General features: G+C 48.9%; 1 protein-coding gene across 1 annotated transcript; it reads left to right on the top strand.

Moving 5' to 3' along the window:
• Positions 1-2,261: 2,261 nt before the first annotated feature.
• LOC137356001 (solute carrier family 35 member F4) lies at positions 2,262-12,851 on the top strand. The gene is made up of 6 exons (XM_068021701.1): positions 2,262-2,479; positions 4,854-5,073; positions 6,051-6,176; positions 6,972-7,164; positions 7,854-7,943; positions 12,568-12,851. Exons 1-6 carry the CDS (start codon positions 2,262-2,264, stop codon positions 12,849-12,851), a joined length of 1,131 nt encoding a protein of 376 aa, XP_067877802.1.
• Positions 12,852-14,776: the final 1,925 nt, after the last annotated feature.

The following is a 14,776-nucleotide window of genomic DNA, read 5'->3' as shown; positions in this document are numbered from 1 at the left end:
AACTGCGAGGGGTTTTGATAAGAATAAATAGGGAGACACTGTTTCCAGTGGCAGGAGGGTCAGTAACCAGAGGAAGGAGATTTAAGTTGATCGGCAACATGAACCAGAGGAGAGATGAGGAAACAATATTTTGCACAGCAAGCAGTCGTGATCTGGGATATGCAGATTCAACATCAATGTCCAAGTGTGATCAGTCTCTACCACGGATATTAAGTGTCGGTGCGTCCCACTTGCATGGGAGGAATGCTGACTGAGGGTGGTTGCCCATCAAATTGGGACTCAGTTATGCGTTGCGAGATGAAGGCTCGGTTGGGGGAGGTGGGGAGGGGGGAGCTGGTGGGGAGGGGGGCATTGCCCTTTTAAGGGTCTCCAGAGCTGGAAGATAAGCGTTTTTTTAGGACAATCTGACATGGAGACTTAGCCAGCTCGAGCTCGCAGTGGGAGGGGGAAACCGCGCTGCTGAAGGCGATCTGTGCAGAATGAAGAAACACACGGCAAGGGTCGTCCCTCTCACAGCGTGCAACAGTCCCGTGCTGTCACTGACTCGCGCAGAAGGTAAGGGATCCTCGAATCGGGGGCGTTGCACAGCGAGGGACCTTTCAGCACGGGGGTGGGACTTGAAGGAACGGCCAATCTAATTCAAACTCTTCCCCCTCCTCCCCCAATCCCAATTAAAAAGGTGCGATTTGATTACAAATCGATGGGGGGAAGGGGGGGGGGGGGGCAACTGTCAGCGAAAATTATTTGAAAGAGGGCACAGAGGGGTTTTATTCTGAATAAAACCGGCAGTAGTCGCTGTGCAACACGGGAAGGCACGGCTGAATCCACCGGCATTAAAACCCCCTGCCCGCTATTTGGAAAGAAAGCAAGTGCATTTCTATAGCGTCTTTCACCACCTCAGGATATCTCAGAGCTCTTTGCAGCCCATGACAGGCAGCAGCTAATTTGCGCACAGCAAGATCCCATGAACAGTAATGAGGTAACGACCCAGGTCATCTGTTCTTTTCTAGTGATGTTGATTGAGTGATAAATGTTGGCCCCGGGAAACCGGGATACCCACCCCCACCCCCCCGCCACCTCCCCTACTCCTCCTCTTTGTGCAATCGTGGCCGAGGGATCTTTTACACCCACCCGAGAGCCTCGGTTTAATGTTTCATCCGAGCGGCGGCACCTCCGGCAGTGCAGCACTCCTTCAGTGTCAGCCTGGACTCTGTGCTCGTGTCTCTCGAGTGGGTCTCTCAGAGAGAGAGAGAGAGAGAGAGAGAGAGAGAGTGTGTGCCACCCACTAAATAGCATGAGCTAGATCGGATCCATTATTTCTAAGCATAGAATCATATGTCACAGGAGGAGGCCATTCGTCCCATCGTGCTTGTGCCAGCACTTTGGAAGATCTGTCCAATCAGTCTCACTGCCCCCCTGCTCTTTCCCCCATAGCCATTCTCCTTTTCAAGTATTCATCCGCTTCTCCTTTTGAAAGTTACTATTGAATCTGCTTCCACCGCCCTTTCAGGAAGTGCGTTCCAGATCGCGACAACTGGCTGCGTAAAAAAAAAAATTCTCCTCGTCTCCCCCCTCTGGGTCTTTTACCAATTATCTTCAATCTGTGTCCCCCTGGTTACCGACCCTCCCGCCACCGGAAACAGCTTCTCCTGATTTACTTGAACAAAACCTCTCATAAATTTTGAACGCCTCGATTAAATCTCCCCTTAACCTTCTCTGCTCTAAGGAGAACAATGCCAGCTTCTCCCGGTCTCTCTGTGTAACTGATGTCCCTCGTCCCTGGTCCCATCCTGAAAAATCTCCTCTGCACCCTTGACATCCTTCCTAAAGTGCAGTGCCCAGAATTGGACACAATTCTCCAGCTGGGGCCAAACCAGTGTTTTAGAAAGGTTCACTATGATTTGTGTTTATACTCTATGCCTCTATTATTAAAGCGGAGGATTCTTTATAACTACCTTATTGAACTTACCGCCACCTTCAAGGATTTGTATGTATATATGTCCCAGGTCTCTGTTCCTACATCCCTTTTAAAATTGTACTATTTAGTTTAAATCGCCTTTGCTCATTTACCTGGCCAAAATGTAACACTTGACACAGACCTGTGAATCTGACCCAACTCACCACTCTCCCCTTATCTTCCCCACCGCCCCATCAAAGGCAATGAGCAGACTCTGGAAGCTTCGATGCACATGGCGCCAGTGGGGGAGCTGAAGGTCGGCGAGGACCGTGTGGCACCCTGCCAGGGACCCTGCCCTCCCGCCATGCTGGGGAGGCTGCTGCGTGGCCTGGCGCTGGCGGCCTGCCTGGCGGCCTCCTGGGCAGGCACGACGCAGCTGGCGAAGGCGGCGCTGAGGGACCTTGACGCTCCGTTCTTCATAGCCTGGCACTCGACCAGCTGGAACCTCTTGCTCTTCCCCATGTACTGCGTCAGCCGCCTGCTGACCTCGAGAGAGAGGAGGTCGCCGCTGAAACAGTTCAGGTGAGGGGCGGCTCCAGGCGGCTGGGGGGGAGGTGCTTACAACAGGGCTTCGAAGCGTCTGGCTGCGGTGAAAACTGGCAAAATGTGGCTCGCTGAGGCTGGAAATCTGAAAGGAGATCAGGAATTTCTGGGGGAATATATTCGGCAGGTTAAGGCAGCATCTGTGGGGGAGGGTCAACCTTTCGGGTCCAGGACCTTTCATCAGGACTGGTAGATGTTAAGAGACTGAACAGCTTTTAAGCAAGTGCAGAGCCAGGGAGAAATGGATGCGGGGAAACAGTGAAGGTGGAGGTGGTTAGATGACAAAAGGGATGACGGTGCAAGGTAAAAGAGGGTGGTAACAGGACAAGGAAACAAGGTGTGAATGAGGGATATATGGAGAAGGTGGTAGGTGGGATTATGGGAAATAGAGAGAAGGTGGGTTTGAGGGGTTTGGAGAGAAGTGGGGTTGAGGTATATAGAGAGAAGGACGGTCAGTGGGATTGAGGTTTGTGGGGAAAAGTAAGGTTGAGGGATGTAGAGAGAAGGTGGGTAGGTGTCATTGAGGGATAGGGGGAGGTTGGTAGGTGGGATTGAGGGATATGGTGGATGGGTGGGATTGAGGGATTTAGGGGAGGTTGGTAGGTAGGATTGAGGGATATAGAGAGAAGGTGATAGTTGGGACTGTGGGATATGGTTGAGTGGGTGTGGTTGAGGGATATAGCGAGGTTGGTAGGTGGGATTGAGGGATATGGGGAGAGGGTGGGTCGGTGGGATTGAGGGATATGGGGAGAAGAAGGGTCGGTGGGGTTGAGGGATATGGGGAGAGGGTGGGTCGGTGGGATTGAGGGATAATGGGAGAAGATGGGTCTGTGGGATTGAGGGATATGGGGAGAAGGTGGGTAGGTGGGGTTGAGGGATATGGGGAGAAGGTGGGTAGGTGGGATTTGAGGGATATGGAGAGAAGATGGGTCGGTGGGGTTGAGGGATATGGGGAGAAGGTGGGTAGGTGGGGTTGAGGGATATGGGGAGAAGGTGGGTAGGTGGAGTTTTTGGATATGGGGAGAAAGTGGGTAGGTGGGATTTGAGGGATATGGAGAGAAGATGGGTCGGTGGGGTTGAGGGATATGGGGAGAGGGTGGGTCGGTGGGATTGAGGGATATGGGGAGAAGGTGGGTCGGTGGGATTGAGGGATATGGGGAGAAGGTGGGTCGGTGGGGTTGAGGGATATGGGGAGAAGGTGGGTCGGTGGGATTGAGGGATATGGGGAGAAGGTGGGTCGGTGGGATTGAGGGATATGGGGAGAGGGTGGGATTGAGGGATATGGGGAGAGGGTGGGTAGGTGGGATTGAGGGATATGGGGAGAGGGTGAGTAGGTGGGATTGAGGGATATGGGGAGAAGATGGGTCGGTGGGGTTGAGGGATATGGGGAGAGGGTGGGTCGGTGGGATTGAGGGATATGGGGAGAAGATGGGTAGGTGGGGTTGAGGGATATGGGGAGATGGTGGGTAGGTGGGGTTGAGGGATATGGGGAGAAGGTGGGTAGGTGGGGTTGAGGGATATGGGGAGAAGGTGGGTAGGTGGGGTTGAGGGATATGGGGAGAAGGTGGGTAGGTGGGGTTGAGGGATATGGGGAGATGGTGGGTAGGTGGGGTTGAGGGATATGGGGAGAAGGTGGGTAGGTGGAGTTTTTGGATATGGGGAGAAAGTGGGTAGGTGGGATTTGAGGGATATGGAGAGAAGATGGGTCGGTGGGGTTGAGTGATATGGGGAGAAGGAGGGTAGGTGGGATTTGAGGGATATGGAGAGAAGATGGGTCGGTGGGGTTGAGTGATATGGGGAGAAGGAGGGTAGGTGGGATTTGAGGGATATGGTTGTCTGTCATTACACCACAGTGACAAGACAACCTCCTTCAGACCAGTTTGCCCCCGGTGGGCCCCACTCGCCCATGATCAGCCCCCGAGCAGGTAGAACTTTAATTCCATTTGCAAAATCCTCTTATAGAAATCTTACAAAGTCTGCAAATCGCATTATTGGCTGCCGAACAGATAAGCCCAGATCGGACAGGCAGTGAAGGGAGATGGCCCGGTGATTATGGAGCAGTCCCAAGAGCCATGCGTACAAGCACCCGAGACTGGAGCAGAGTCCCTCCCCGTGGGACCAAACACGACTGCCTTAATTGCAGGGAGATTAGTAAATCAGTTGGCTTTTTAAATGACAATCCAACAGCTGACACCAGCCTTTTATTTATCATTTTTTTAAAAAAACAGAATTCAAGTTCCACTCATTGCCTCTGGTGGGATTTGAACTCAGTGTCCAGGCCTCTGGAGCTATTAGTCCAGGAACATAACGAAAACACTACTGTTAACCAAACTGTTTGTTTTCCTGTCCACAGTGAATGCAGTCATTTTCTACGTGAGGATGTTTTCTCTCTCAGGAGCCTCCTTAAGCAGACAGCCCCTTTCAACATCCTCTGGATGCTGTCTAACTACTTGTACTTAATGGCACTGAGGAACATCAGCACCACTGACACCTCTGCTCTCTTCTGCTGCAACAAAGCTTTCGTCTTCCTGCTCTCCTGGATTGTGCTGAAGGACAGGTTTATGGGAGTCCGGGTAAGGCTGTGCTCCTGTGATGTCAGACTTGGCTCAGTGGGTAGTCCTCTTTTGCCTCTGAGTCAGCAGGCTGTGGGGTTGAGACCCACTCCAGAGGTTTGAGCCCATCATCCGGGCTGACTGAAGCTCCCAGTGCTGCACCGGCCCTTGGATGAAGTTGATACAGACCGAGGGGAGGGAGCCTGACTCTCAAGCCTGGGTCAGAAGTCCCACTGCAAAGACTCAAGTACACAGTGCAGTACTGAGGGAGTGCCGCACTGTTGCGGGTGCTGTCTTTCAGATGCGATACTAGACCGAGGCCCCATCCACCCTCTCAGATGGATGTCAAAGGTTCACCTGAAGTGGGGGGGTGGGGGGTGGGGGGTGGGGGGGGGAGGCTTAACGCCTTATCGGAAACATAGAACCTCTGACAGTGCAGCACTCCTTCAGTACTGGCACTGGGAGGGTCAGCTTGCTGCTCAGAGCACTCTGGAGTGGGTTTCGAAAGGGGATACTTGGGCAGAAATCCAAGAGCAAACTCCTTTCCCCGGAGAGTGGGGAGAATGTGGAACTCGCTACCACAGGGAGTGGTTGAGGTGAATAGTATCGATACATTTAAGGGGAAGCTGGATAAACACATGAGGGAGAAAGGATAGGGTTAGATCAAGCTTGTGTGGAGCAGAAACACTGGCTTAGATTTGAATGGTCTGCTTCTTTGCTGTAAATTCTATGTAAATCTAAGTAGATTCAATAGTAAGTTTTAGAGAATTGGATGTATATATTTCAAATGGAAAAATGTACAGAGTTAAGAGGAAGGAGCAGGGGGTGAGCAGGACTGATTGGGTAGCTGTTTCACAGAGCTGGCACAGGGATGATGGGCCTAATGGCCTTCCGCTGTGCTGCATGATTGGTCCGAAGAAGACAAATTGGTTTGGTTGCTCTCGCTGCACCTTCATCGAGGAGGTGGAATCACTCTCTCGTTGCTCTGCTCTGCGCAGATTGTGGCAGTGATCCTGTCCATTACCGGGATCGTGATGATCGCTTACGCCGACGGGTTCCGCCGCGATTCCATCGTGGGCGTGGCGCTGGTCGTGGGATCTGCGTCCACCTCTGCACTTTACAAGGTAAGGCCCCCCCCCGGGGGGACTGATTTAAAAAGACAGACTTGCATTTGCATAGCACCTGGCACAACTTCAGCACACCCCCCCCCCAAAATGCCTTTTCCTTTGAGGTTGTAATGTAGCAAATGAGGCAGCCAAATTATGCACACAGCAAGATCCCATAAACAGCAATGAGGTAAATGACCAGATTATCTGGTGTTTTGTGTTGGTTGAGGCAGAACCCCCCGGCACCCGCCCCCAGCTCTTCTGTCAATAGTATCCGGGGGATCTTTTACGTCAGCCCGAGAGGGCAGACGGGGGCCTCGGTTTAGTCTGGCATCTGAAAGATGGCACCCCCGACAGTGCAGCACTCCCTCGTTACTGCACTGGGAGTGTCGGCCTGGATTGCATGCTCGAGTCTCTGCACCCACGACCTCCTGACTCAGACTCGAGAGTTGACCTCAGCCGGGAAGGCACATGGTGGGAGGCTGGAGAGGGGGTGGGGGCATTGTTACAGTTGGCCGCAGTGACCCTGGATCAACAGTGAATCAGTGTTCCTGCTCCTGATGAGCAAGTGTACAGACATTAGGCTGAGACAGGAAAGGTTACGGTGCCAAGGCAGGAAGATGGAGTTTGAGGTGTAGTTCGGCAATGACGGAGTAGGCTTGAGGGGCTGTATGACCTCCTCCTGGTTCTAGGAGTAGCCAATCGGGACGGGGTACCAGAGTGGGCATGATGCCGAAAGGGCATCAAGATGGGTGAAGAACGGCTGTTGTTAGTCCCGAGTTAACGCTCTACGTCTCTCCCCTCGGCCCACAGGTCCTGTTTAAGCTCCTGCTCGGCAGCGTGAGGTTCGGGGAAGTGACACTCTTCCTCACTGCACTGGGCACCTTCAACCTCCTCTTCTTCACCTGGGTCTCTGTCGTCCTGTACGTCACCAGGGTGGAGCACTGGCCCTCTGCCAGGGACCTGCCCTGGGATCAACTGTGCGGGCTGGCTGCTCTCCTCTTAGGTAGGTGTGCACACTCACCTCGGGCGCCGGTAGCCTTTCCTCCGCCTTCCTCCTGCCACCCAGTGTAGGGTCAAACCCTCAGCCATCCATGTGGGGTGGTATAGCCAAAAAGATGCCCATTGCCCGATACTGGGTCTGCCTGGCATGGTAGATCAGCCGCCTCCGCCACTGACTGATATAATGAACCCCTTCCTCACTGCTGGCTGTGAGAGGTGTAGGCAAAATTGCTGGGGGCCCTGGTCTGCTCCATAAAATAGCACCAACGGAGCAACTCATTCGGAGACCTCATGATAGCTGGTGTGGGAAATGTAAAATAGTCACAGTCATGCACTATTGGAGTACCTCTCCTGGGAGTGTTTGATGGGGACAGTGTAGAGGGAGCTTTACTCTGTATCTAACCCCGTGCTGTACCTGTCCTGGGAGTGTTTGATGGGGACAGTGTAGAGGGAGCTTTACTCTGTATCTAACCCCGTGCTGTACCTGTCCTGGGAGTGTTTGATGGTGACAGTGTAGAGGGAGCTTTACTCTGTATCTAACCCCCGTGCTGTACCTGTCCTGGGAGTGTTTGATGGGGGACAGTGTAGAGAGTCTTGTGTTGCTCCTGCAAGCTGTAATGGTAGCCCTGGGTGTCAGGTGATTTGGTGGATCAGTGTACTGATCCAAGATCTCTGTTTTATTTTCTCTTCCAGTGTTCAACGTCCTTGTCAACTGCGGAGTTGCCGTAACCTTCCCCGCCTTGGTGTCGCTGGGAGTCTTCCTGAGCATACCTGTGAACGCTGGTAAGGCTACCCCGCCGTCGCCCTCATAGTGCGGCATGTGTCGAGTGAGATATCGGACATCAGTTGGGGCTGTGATTGGCCTTGTACTCCCTGGGTTAGGGAGAGGGGAGAATCAGCCCTGGTTCTTGCTCCTGACTTACAGCAGAACTCACAGAAAGCAGTCCATTTCACAGCAAACAGTGTTTATTTACTAAGCAAACTAATTAAACAGCGCACTACAGCAAACAGTCCACAGAGCCTATTTAAATAGCACACTACAGCAAACAGTCCACAGAGCCTATTTAAATAGCACACTACAGCAAGCAGTCTACAGAGTCTATTTAAATAGCGCACTACAGCAAACAGTCCAGAGTCCATTTAAATAGCACACTACAGCAAACAGTCCACAGAGTCTATTTAAATAGCACATTACAGCAAGCAGTCCACAGAGCCTATTTAAATAGCACACGACAGCAAACAGTCCACAGAATCTATTTAAATAGCACACTACAGCAAACAGTCCACAGAGTCTATTTAAATAGCACACGACAGCAAACAGTCCACAGAATCTATTTAAATAGCACACTACAGCAAACAGTCCACAGAGTCTATTTAAATAGCACACTACAGCAAACAGTCCACAGAGTCTATTTAAATAGCACATTACAGCAAGCAGTCCACAGAGCCTATTTAAATAGCGCACTACAGCAAACAGTCCACAGAATCTATTTAAATAGCACACCACAGCAAACAGTCCACAGAGCCTATTTAAATAGCACACTACAGCAAACAGTCCAGAGTCTATTTAAATAGCACACTACAGCAAACAGTCCACAGAGTCTATTTAAATAGCACATTACAGCAAGCAGTCCACAGAGCCTATTTAAATAGCGCACTACAGCAAACAGTCCACAGAATCTATTTAAATAGCGCACTACAGCAAACAGTCCAGAGTCTATTTAAATAGCACACAACAGCAAACAGTCCACAGAATCTATTTAAATAGCACACCACAGCAAACCGTCCACAGAGCCTATTTAAATAGCACATTACAGCAAACAGTCCACAGAATCTATTTAAATAGCACACGACAGCAAACAGTCCAGAGTCTATTTAAATAGCACACTACAGCAAACAGTCCACCGAGTCTATTTAAATAGCACACGACAGCAAACAGTCCACAGAGTCTATTTAAATAGCACACTACAGCAAACAGTCCACCGAGTCTATTTAAATAGCACACTACAGCAAACAGTCCACCGAGTCTATTTAAATAGCACACTACAGCAAACAGTCCACAGAGTCTATTTAAATAGTACACTACAGCAAACAGTCCACTGAGTCTATTTAAATAGCACACTACAGCAAGCAGTCCACAGAGTCTATTTAAATAGCACACTACAGCAAACAGTCTACAGAGTCTATTTAAATAGCACACTACAGCAAGCAGTCTACAGAGTCTATTTAAATAGCGCACTACAGCAAGCAGTCTACAGAGTCTCTTTAAATAGTGCACTACAGCAAGCAGTCCACAGAGTCTATTTAAATAGCACACTACAGCAAGCAGTCCACAGAGTCTATTTAAATAGCACACTACAGCAAGCAGTCCACAGAGTCTATTTAAATAGCACACTACAGCAAGCAGTCCACAGAGTCTATTTAAATAGCGCACTACAGCAAGCAGTCCACAGAGTCTATTTAAATAGCACACTACAGCAAGCAGTCCACAGAGTCTATTTAAACAGCGCACTACTGCAAGCAGTCTACAGAGTCTCTTTAAATAGCACACAACAGCAAGCAGTCCACAGAGTCTATTTAAATAGCACACTACAGCAAGCAGTCTACAGAGTCTATTTAAATAGCACACTACAGCAAGCAGTCCACAGAGTCTATTTAAATAGCACACTACAGCAAGCCGTCCACAGAGTCTATTTAAATAGCGCACTTCAGCAAACAGTCTACAGAGTCTATTTAAACAGCGCACTTCAGCAAACAGTCTACAGAGTCTATTTAAATAGCACACTACAGCAAGCCATCCACAGAGTCTATTTAAATAGCGCACTTCAGCAAACAGTCTACAGAGTCTATTTAAATAGCACACTACAGCAAACAGTCTACAGAGTCTATTTAAATAGCACACTACAGCAAACAGTCTACAGAGTCTTTTTAAATAGCACACTACAGCAAACAGTCCACAGAGTCTATTTAAACAGCGCACTACAGCAAGCAGTCCACAGAGTCTATTTAAATAGCGCACTACAGCAAGCAGCCCACAGAGTCTATTTAAATAGCACACTACAGCAAGCAGCCCACAGAGTCTATTTAAATAGCACACTACAGCAAGCAGTCCACAGAGTCTATTTAAATAGCGCACTACAGCAAGCAGCCCACAGAGTCTATTTAAATAGCGCACTACAGCAAGCAGCCCACAGAGTCTATTTAAATAGCACACTACAGCAAGCAGCCCACAGAGTCTATTTAAATAGCACACTACAGCAAGCAGCCCACAGAGTCTATTTAAATAGCACACTACAGCAAGCAGTCCACAGAGTCTATTTAAATAGCACACTACAGCAAGCAGTCCACAGAGTCTATTTAAATAGCGCACTACAGCAACCAGTCCACAGAGTCTATTTAAATAGCGCACTACAGCAAGCAGTCTACAGAGTCTATTTAAATAGCACACTACAGCAAGCAGTCTACAGAGTCTATTTAAATAGCGCACTACAGCAAGCAGTCTACAGAGTCTATTTAAACAGCGCACTACAGCAAGCAGTCCACAGAGTCTATTTAAATAGCACACTTCAGCAAGCAGTCTACAGAGTCTATTTAAATAGCACACTACAGCAAGCAGTCTACAGAGTCTATTTAAATAGCGCACTACAGCAAGCAGTCTACAGAGTCTATTTACATAGCGCACTACAGCAAGCAGTCTACAGAGTCTATTTAAACAGCGCACTACAGCAAGCAGTCCACAGAGTCTATTTAAATAGCACACTTCAGCAAGCAGTCTACAGAGTCTATTTAAATAGCACACTACAGCAAGCAGTCCACAGAGTCTATTTAAATAGCACACTTCAGCAAACAGTCTACAGAGTCTATTTAACAACACGCGACAGCAAACAATCTTTTTCTTTTGGGCCTCCTTATCTCGAGAGACAATGGATATGCGCCTGGAGGTGGTCAGTGGTTTGTGAAGCAGCACCTGGAGTGGCTATAAAGGCCAATTCTAGAGTGACAGGCTCTTCCACAGGTGCTGCAGAGAAATTTGTTTTGTCGGGGTTGTTGCACAGTTGGCTCTCCCCTTGCGCCTCTGTCTTTTTTTCTGCCAACTACTAAGTCTCTTCGACTCGCCACAATTTAGCCCTATCTTTATGGCTGCCCGCCAGCTCTGGCGAACGCTGGCAACTGACTCCCACGACTTGTGATCAATGTCACAGGATTTCATGTCGCGTTTGCAGACGTCTTTATAGCGGAGACATGGACAGCCGGTGGGTCTGATACCAGTGGCGAGCTCGCTGTACAATGTATCTTTGGGGATCCTGCCATCTTCCATGCGGCTCACATGGCCAAGCCATCTCAAGCGCCGCTGACTCAGTAGTTTGTATAAGCTGAGGATGCTGGCCGCCTCGATGACTTCTGTGTTGGAGACACGGTCCTGCCACCTGATGCCAAGTATTCTCCGGAGGCAGCGAAGATGGAATGAATTGAGACGTCGCTCTTGGCTGGCATACGTTGTCCAGGCCTCGTTGCCATAGAGCAAGGTACTGAGGACACAGGCCTGATACAGGACTTTTGTGTTCCGTGTCAGTGCGCCATTTTCCCACACTCTCTTGACCTGTCTGGACATAGCAGTGGAAGCCTTTCCCATGCACTTGTTGATTTCTGCATCGAGAGACAGGTTACTGGTGATAGTTGAGCCTAGGTAGGTGAACTCTTGAACCACTTCCAGAGCGTGGTCGCCAATATTGATGGATGGAGCATTTCTGACGTCCTGCCCCATGATGTTCGTTTTCTTGAGGCTGATGGTTAGGCCAAATTCATTGCAGGCAGCCGCAAACCTGTCGATGAGACTCTGCAGGCAATCTTCAGTGTGAGATGTTAAAGCAGCATCATCAGCAAAGAGGAGTTCCCTGAGGAGGACTTTCCGTACTTTGGACTTCGCTCTTAGACGGGCAAGGTTGAACAACTTGCCCCCTGATCTTGTGTGGAGGAAAATTCCTTCTTCAGAGGACTTGAACGCTAACTTGAACAGAGCCTAATTAACAGCGCACTACAGCAAACAATCTACAGAGCCTAATTAACAGCGCACTACAGCAAACAGTCTACAGAGTCTATTTAAATGGCGCACTACAGCAAACAATCTACAGAGTCCATTTAAAAAGAGTCTCTACGAACTACAGCAAACGGAACTCATGAATGAAACTACATTTAAAGTCTCCCCATAAAAGCAGGTAATTTCACTGGCAAATTCAGTGAGTGGAGGATAGTTACAAAATAGAAATCGTGAGCAGAAAGTCAATCCTAGTCACTTACAGTGGTGTGGTCTCCAAGCATGATTGAAGGGGGAATGACCCAGTAGACCAGTTGGCCGGTAATTCTATGACTTTCGTTCACTGCCATCTCTCTCCCTTTTCCTCCGCAGCCACCGATGTTTACCGTGGCGTGGTGCTGGGCCTTGGCAACGTGAGACTGGCCGCCCTGCTTGTCCTTTGCATTGCTTTCTTGCTGCTGCTGCTACCGGAGGAGTGGGACTCAATCAGCCTGGAGCTGCTGACCAAGCTCAGAGGGGAGACGGTGAAGGAGGAGCCAGGGCCAGAAAGCGCCGAGGGCGGGTCGCAGGCGGGAGGTCGAACCAGAGTGGCCGGAATGGGCTCCTCGGTCTCTGATCTGAGATGCTCGGAGACAAGGGATTTCCCCGCAGCATAGAGACCATGGGGTCTCACTCATGACAATGGGGAAGAGAGCCTCCTTCCTATGGGGCGGTGGCGGGGGGGGGGGGGGGGTGTGGGGGGGAGAATACCAGGCTTGATATTTCTGGCAGAATTCATGTGCACTATATGGGCATTTCTTTCACAGAACCTCCAGATGTTTAAAAAAAAACTTGTTCCCATAAATTTTTGAGTGTACTTCAAACCTAGGAAGAATTAACAGGATTAATTTGTGAGGTTAGGTTGCCTAGGCTCGGCTTGTATTCCCTTGAATGTAGAAGAACAAGCGGTGATCTAATCGAGATATTTAGGATGATTATTGGATTCAACAGGGTCGCTAAGACAGAAACTATTTCCTCAAGTGGGGAGAGCCCAGAACGGGGATGGGGCATAACTAAAATTAGAGCCAAGCCATTTAGAGGTAATGTCAGGAATCACTTCATCACACAAAAGGGAGTGGAAATCTGGAACTCTCTCCCCCAAAAAGCTGTTGAGGCTGGGGACGGGGGACAATTGAAAATTTCAAAACAGATGGTTAGATTTTTACAAAAGCAAATTACTGAAGATGCTGGAAATCTGAAACAGAAACCAAAAAAAAAAAAATAATGCTGGAAATGCTCAGCAGGTTAGTGGAGAGAGAAACTGAGTTAAGGTTTCAGGTCGATGACCTCTCATCAGAACCTTCAACCATTAATTCTGTTTCTCTCTCCACAGATGCTGCCAGACCTGCCGAGTATTTCCAGCCTTTTCTTTTTGCATTACTGTCAGATTGTTGTTAGGCAAGTGTGTTAAGGGTTACGGAGTTAGGGTGCAGATCAACCATGATCAAACTGAATGGTGGAACAATGTCGAGGAGCTGAATGTCCTCCTCCTGTTTCTAACTGGATTTTAGATATGTTTTAGTATTTGGGTGTAATGCAGATTTCCAGTTTTGGGAGTAAATGCATTTTACACTCAAAGATTCTTAGTAATTTATATTAGTTCAATGTATGTTCTTCCCGACTGGTTAGGCAGAGAGCCCTAGAACCCCCACAATGCCATGATCAAAAGTATTTCACTCAATGTCCTAGGACTGAATGGACTACCATGTCCCACGAATGAAACATGAATGGGGTCTGTCTTTTGTGAATGGGTGTATAAATTGAATGGGTTTGTAAACTGTGAATGGGTTTGTACTATAACTCCAGTTAATATCATAAAATTATTGTGCACTGTTAGATAACAGGAATGGGCCAAAATAAATATAAATAATCACTGTTGGGAGGCAAATTGCAACCGAGAGGCTGTGATATTAAGAGAGGCACAAGATGCACGAGACAGCAGATCAGAAGAAACCTCTCCACACAGTTGGGAAGAGAAAGTGGTGCGATTTGTCCCAAGTGGTCGTGAACTACAGAAAAGGAACTAGATAGTCAAAGAAGAAATAGGAAAAGGTTCTGGGGAGAAAGCAGGGGAATGGAACTGCGTAAAACCAGACACCAACAGCAGTCTAAATTCAGCACGAGCAAGAAGGGCCCATGGCCTCTTATCCACTAGAGTTACTGCTTCCAAAAAAACATCCTCTGCCTCGAGACTGGTGGGGAAATACTGAATCTGTAAAGGTAGATATGTAGTACAAAGACTATTACCATATGTGAAATACTCAGACACTGTACCTTTGGAACAACAGCTTTATCATTTTAAATCAAATAAAACATTCATTACAGCAGAGGCTCTGGGTGTTATTTTGAGCGGATGCTGATGTTGGCTTGATACATATTGGATTACAGATATAAGTACCTATAGTGTAAGTGGCGAGAGCCAATGACTAATCCAATTAATTTCTACACCAGGCTTCTCATTCTACTGAACCTCCTCCCATGCACACTCTACCTCACCATGGACTCTACCCACCCATTCAATCTCCTCCCACAACCCATGTAC

This window comes from Heterodontus francisci, chromosome 44 (assembly GCF_036365525.1).
Source record: "Heterodontus francisci isolate sHetFra1 chromosome 44, sHetFra1.hap1, whole genome shotgun sequence".
NCBI classification, from domain to species: Eukaryota; Metazoa; Chordata; class Chondrichthyes; order Heterodontiformes; family Heterodontidae; genus Heterodontus; species Heterodontus francisci.
The sequence above is the reverse complement of the archived record's forward strand: the minus strand, read 5'-3'. Positions and strand labels throughout refer to the sequence as shown.

Bases quoted from the DNA above. Each gene is read 5' to 3' on its own strand.
- LOC137356001 (XM_068021701.1), top strand. From the start codon at position 2,262: ATGCTGGGGAGGCTGCTGCGTGGCCTGGCGCTGGCGGCCTGCCTGGCG. The intron at 6,177-6,971 runs GTAAGGCCCCCC...CTCGGCCCACAG, and splicing joins CCACCTCTGCACTTTACAAG to GTCCTGTTTAAGCTCCTGCT. The intron at 7,165-7,853 runs GTAGGTGTGCAC...TTTCTCTTCCAG, and splicing joins GCTGGCTGCTCTCCTCTTAG to TGTTCAACGTCCTTGTCAAC.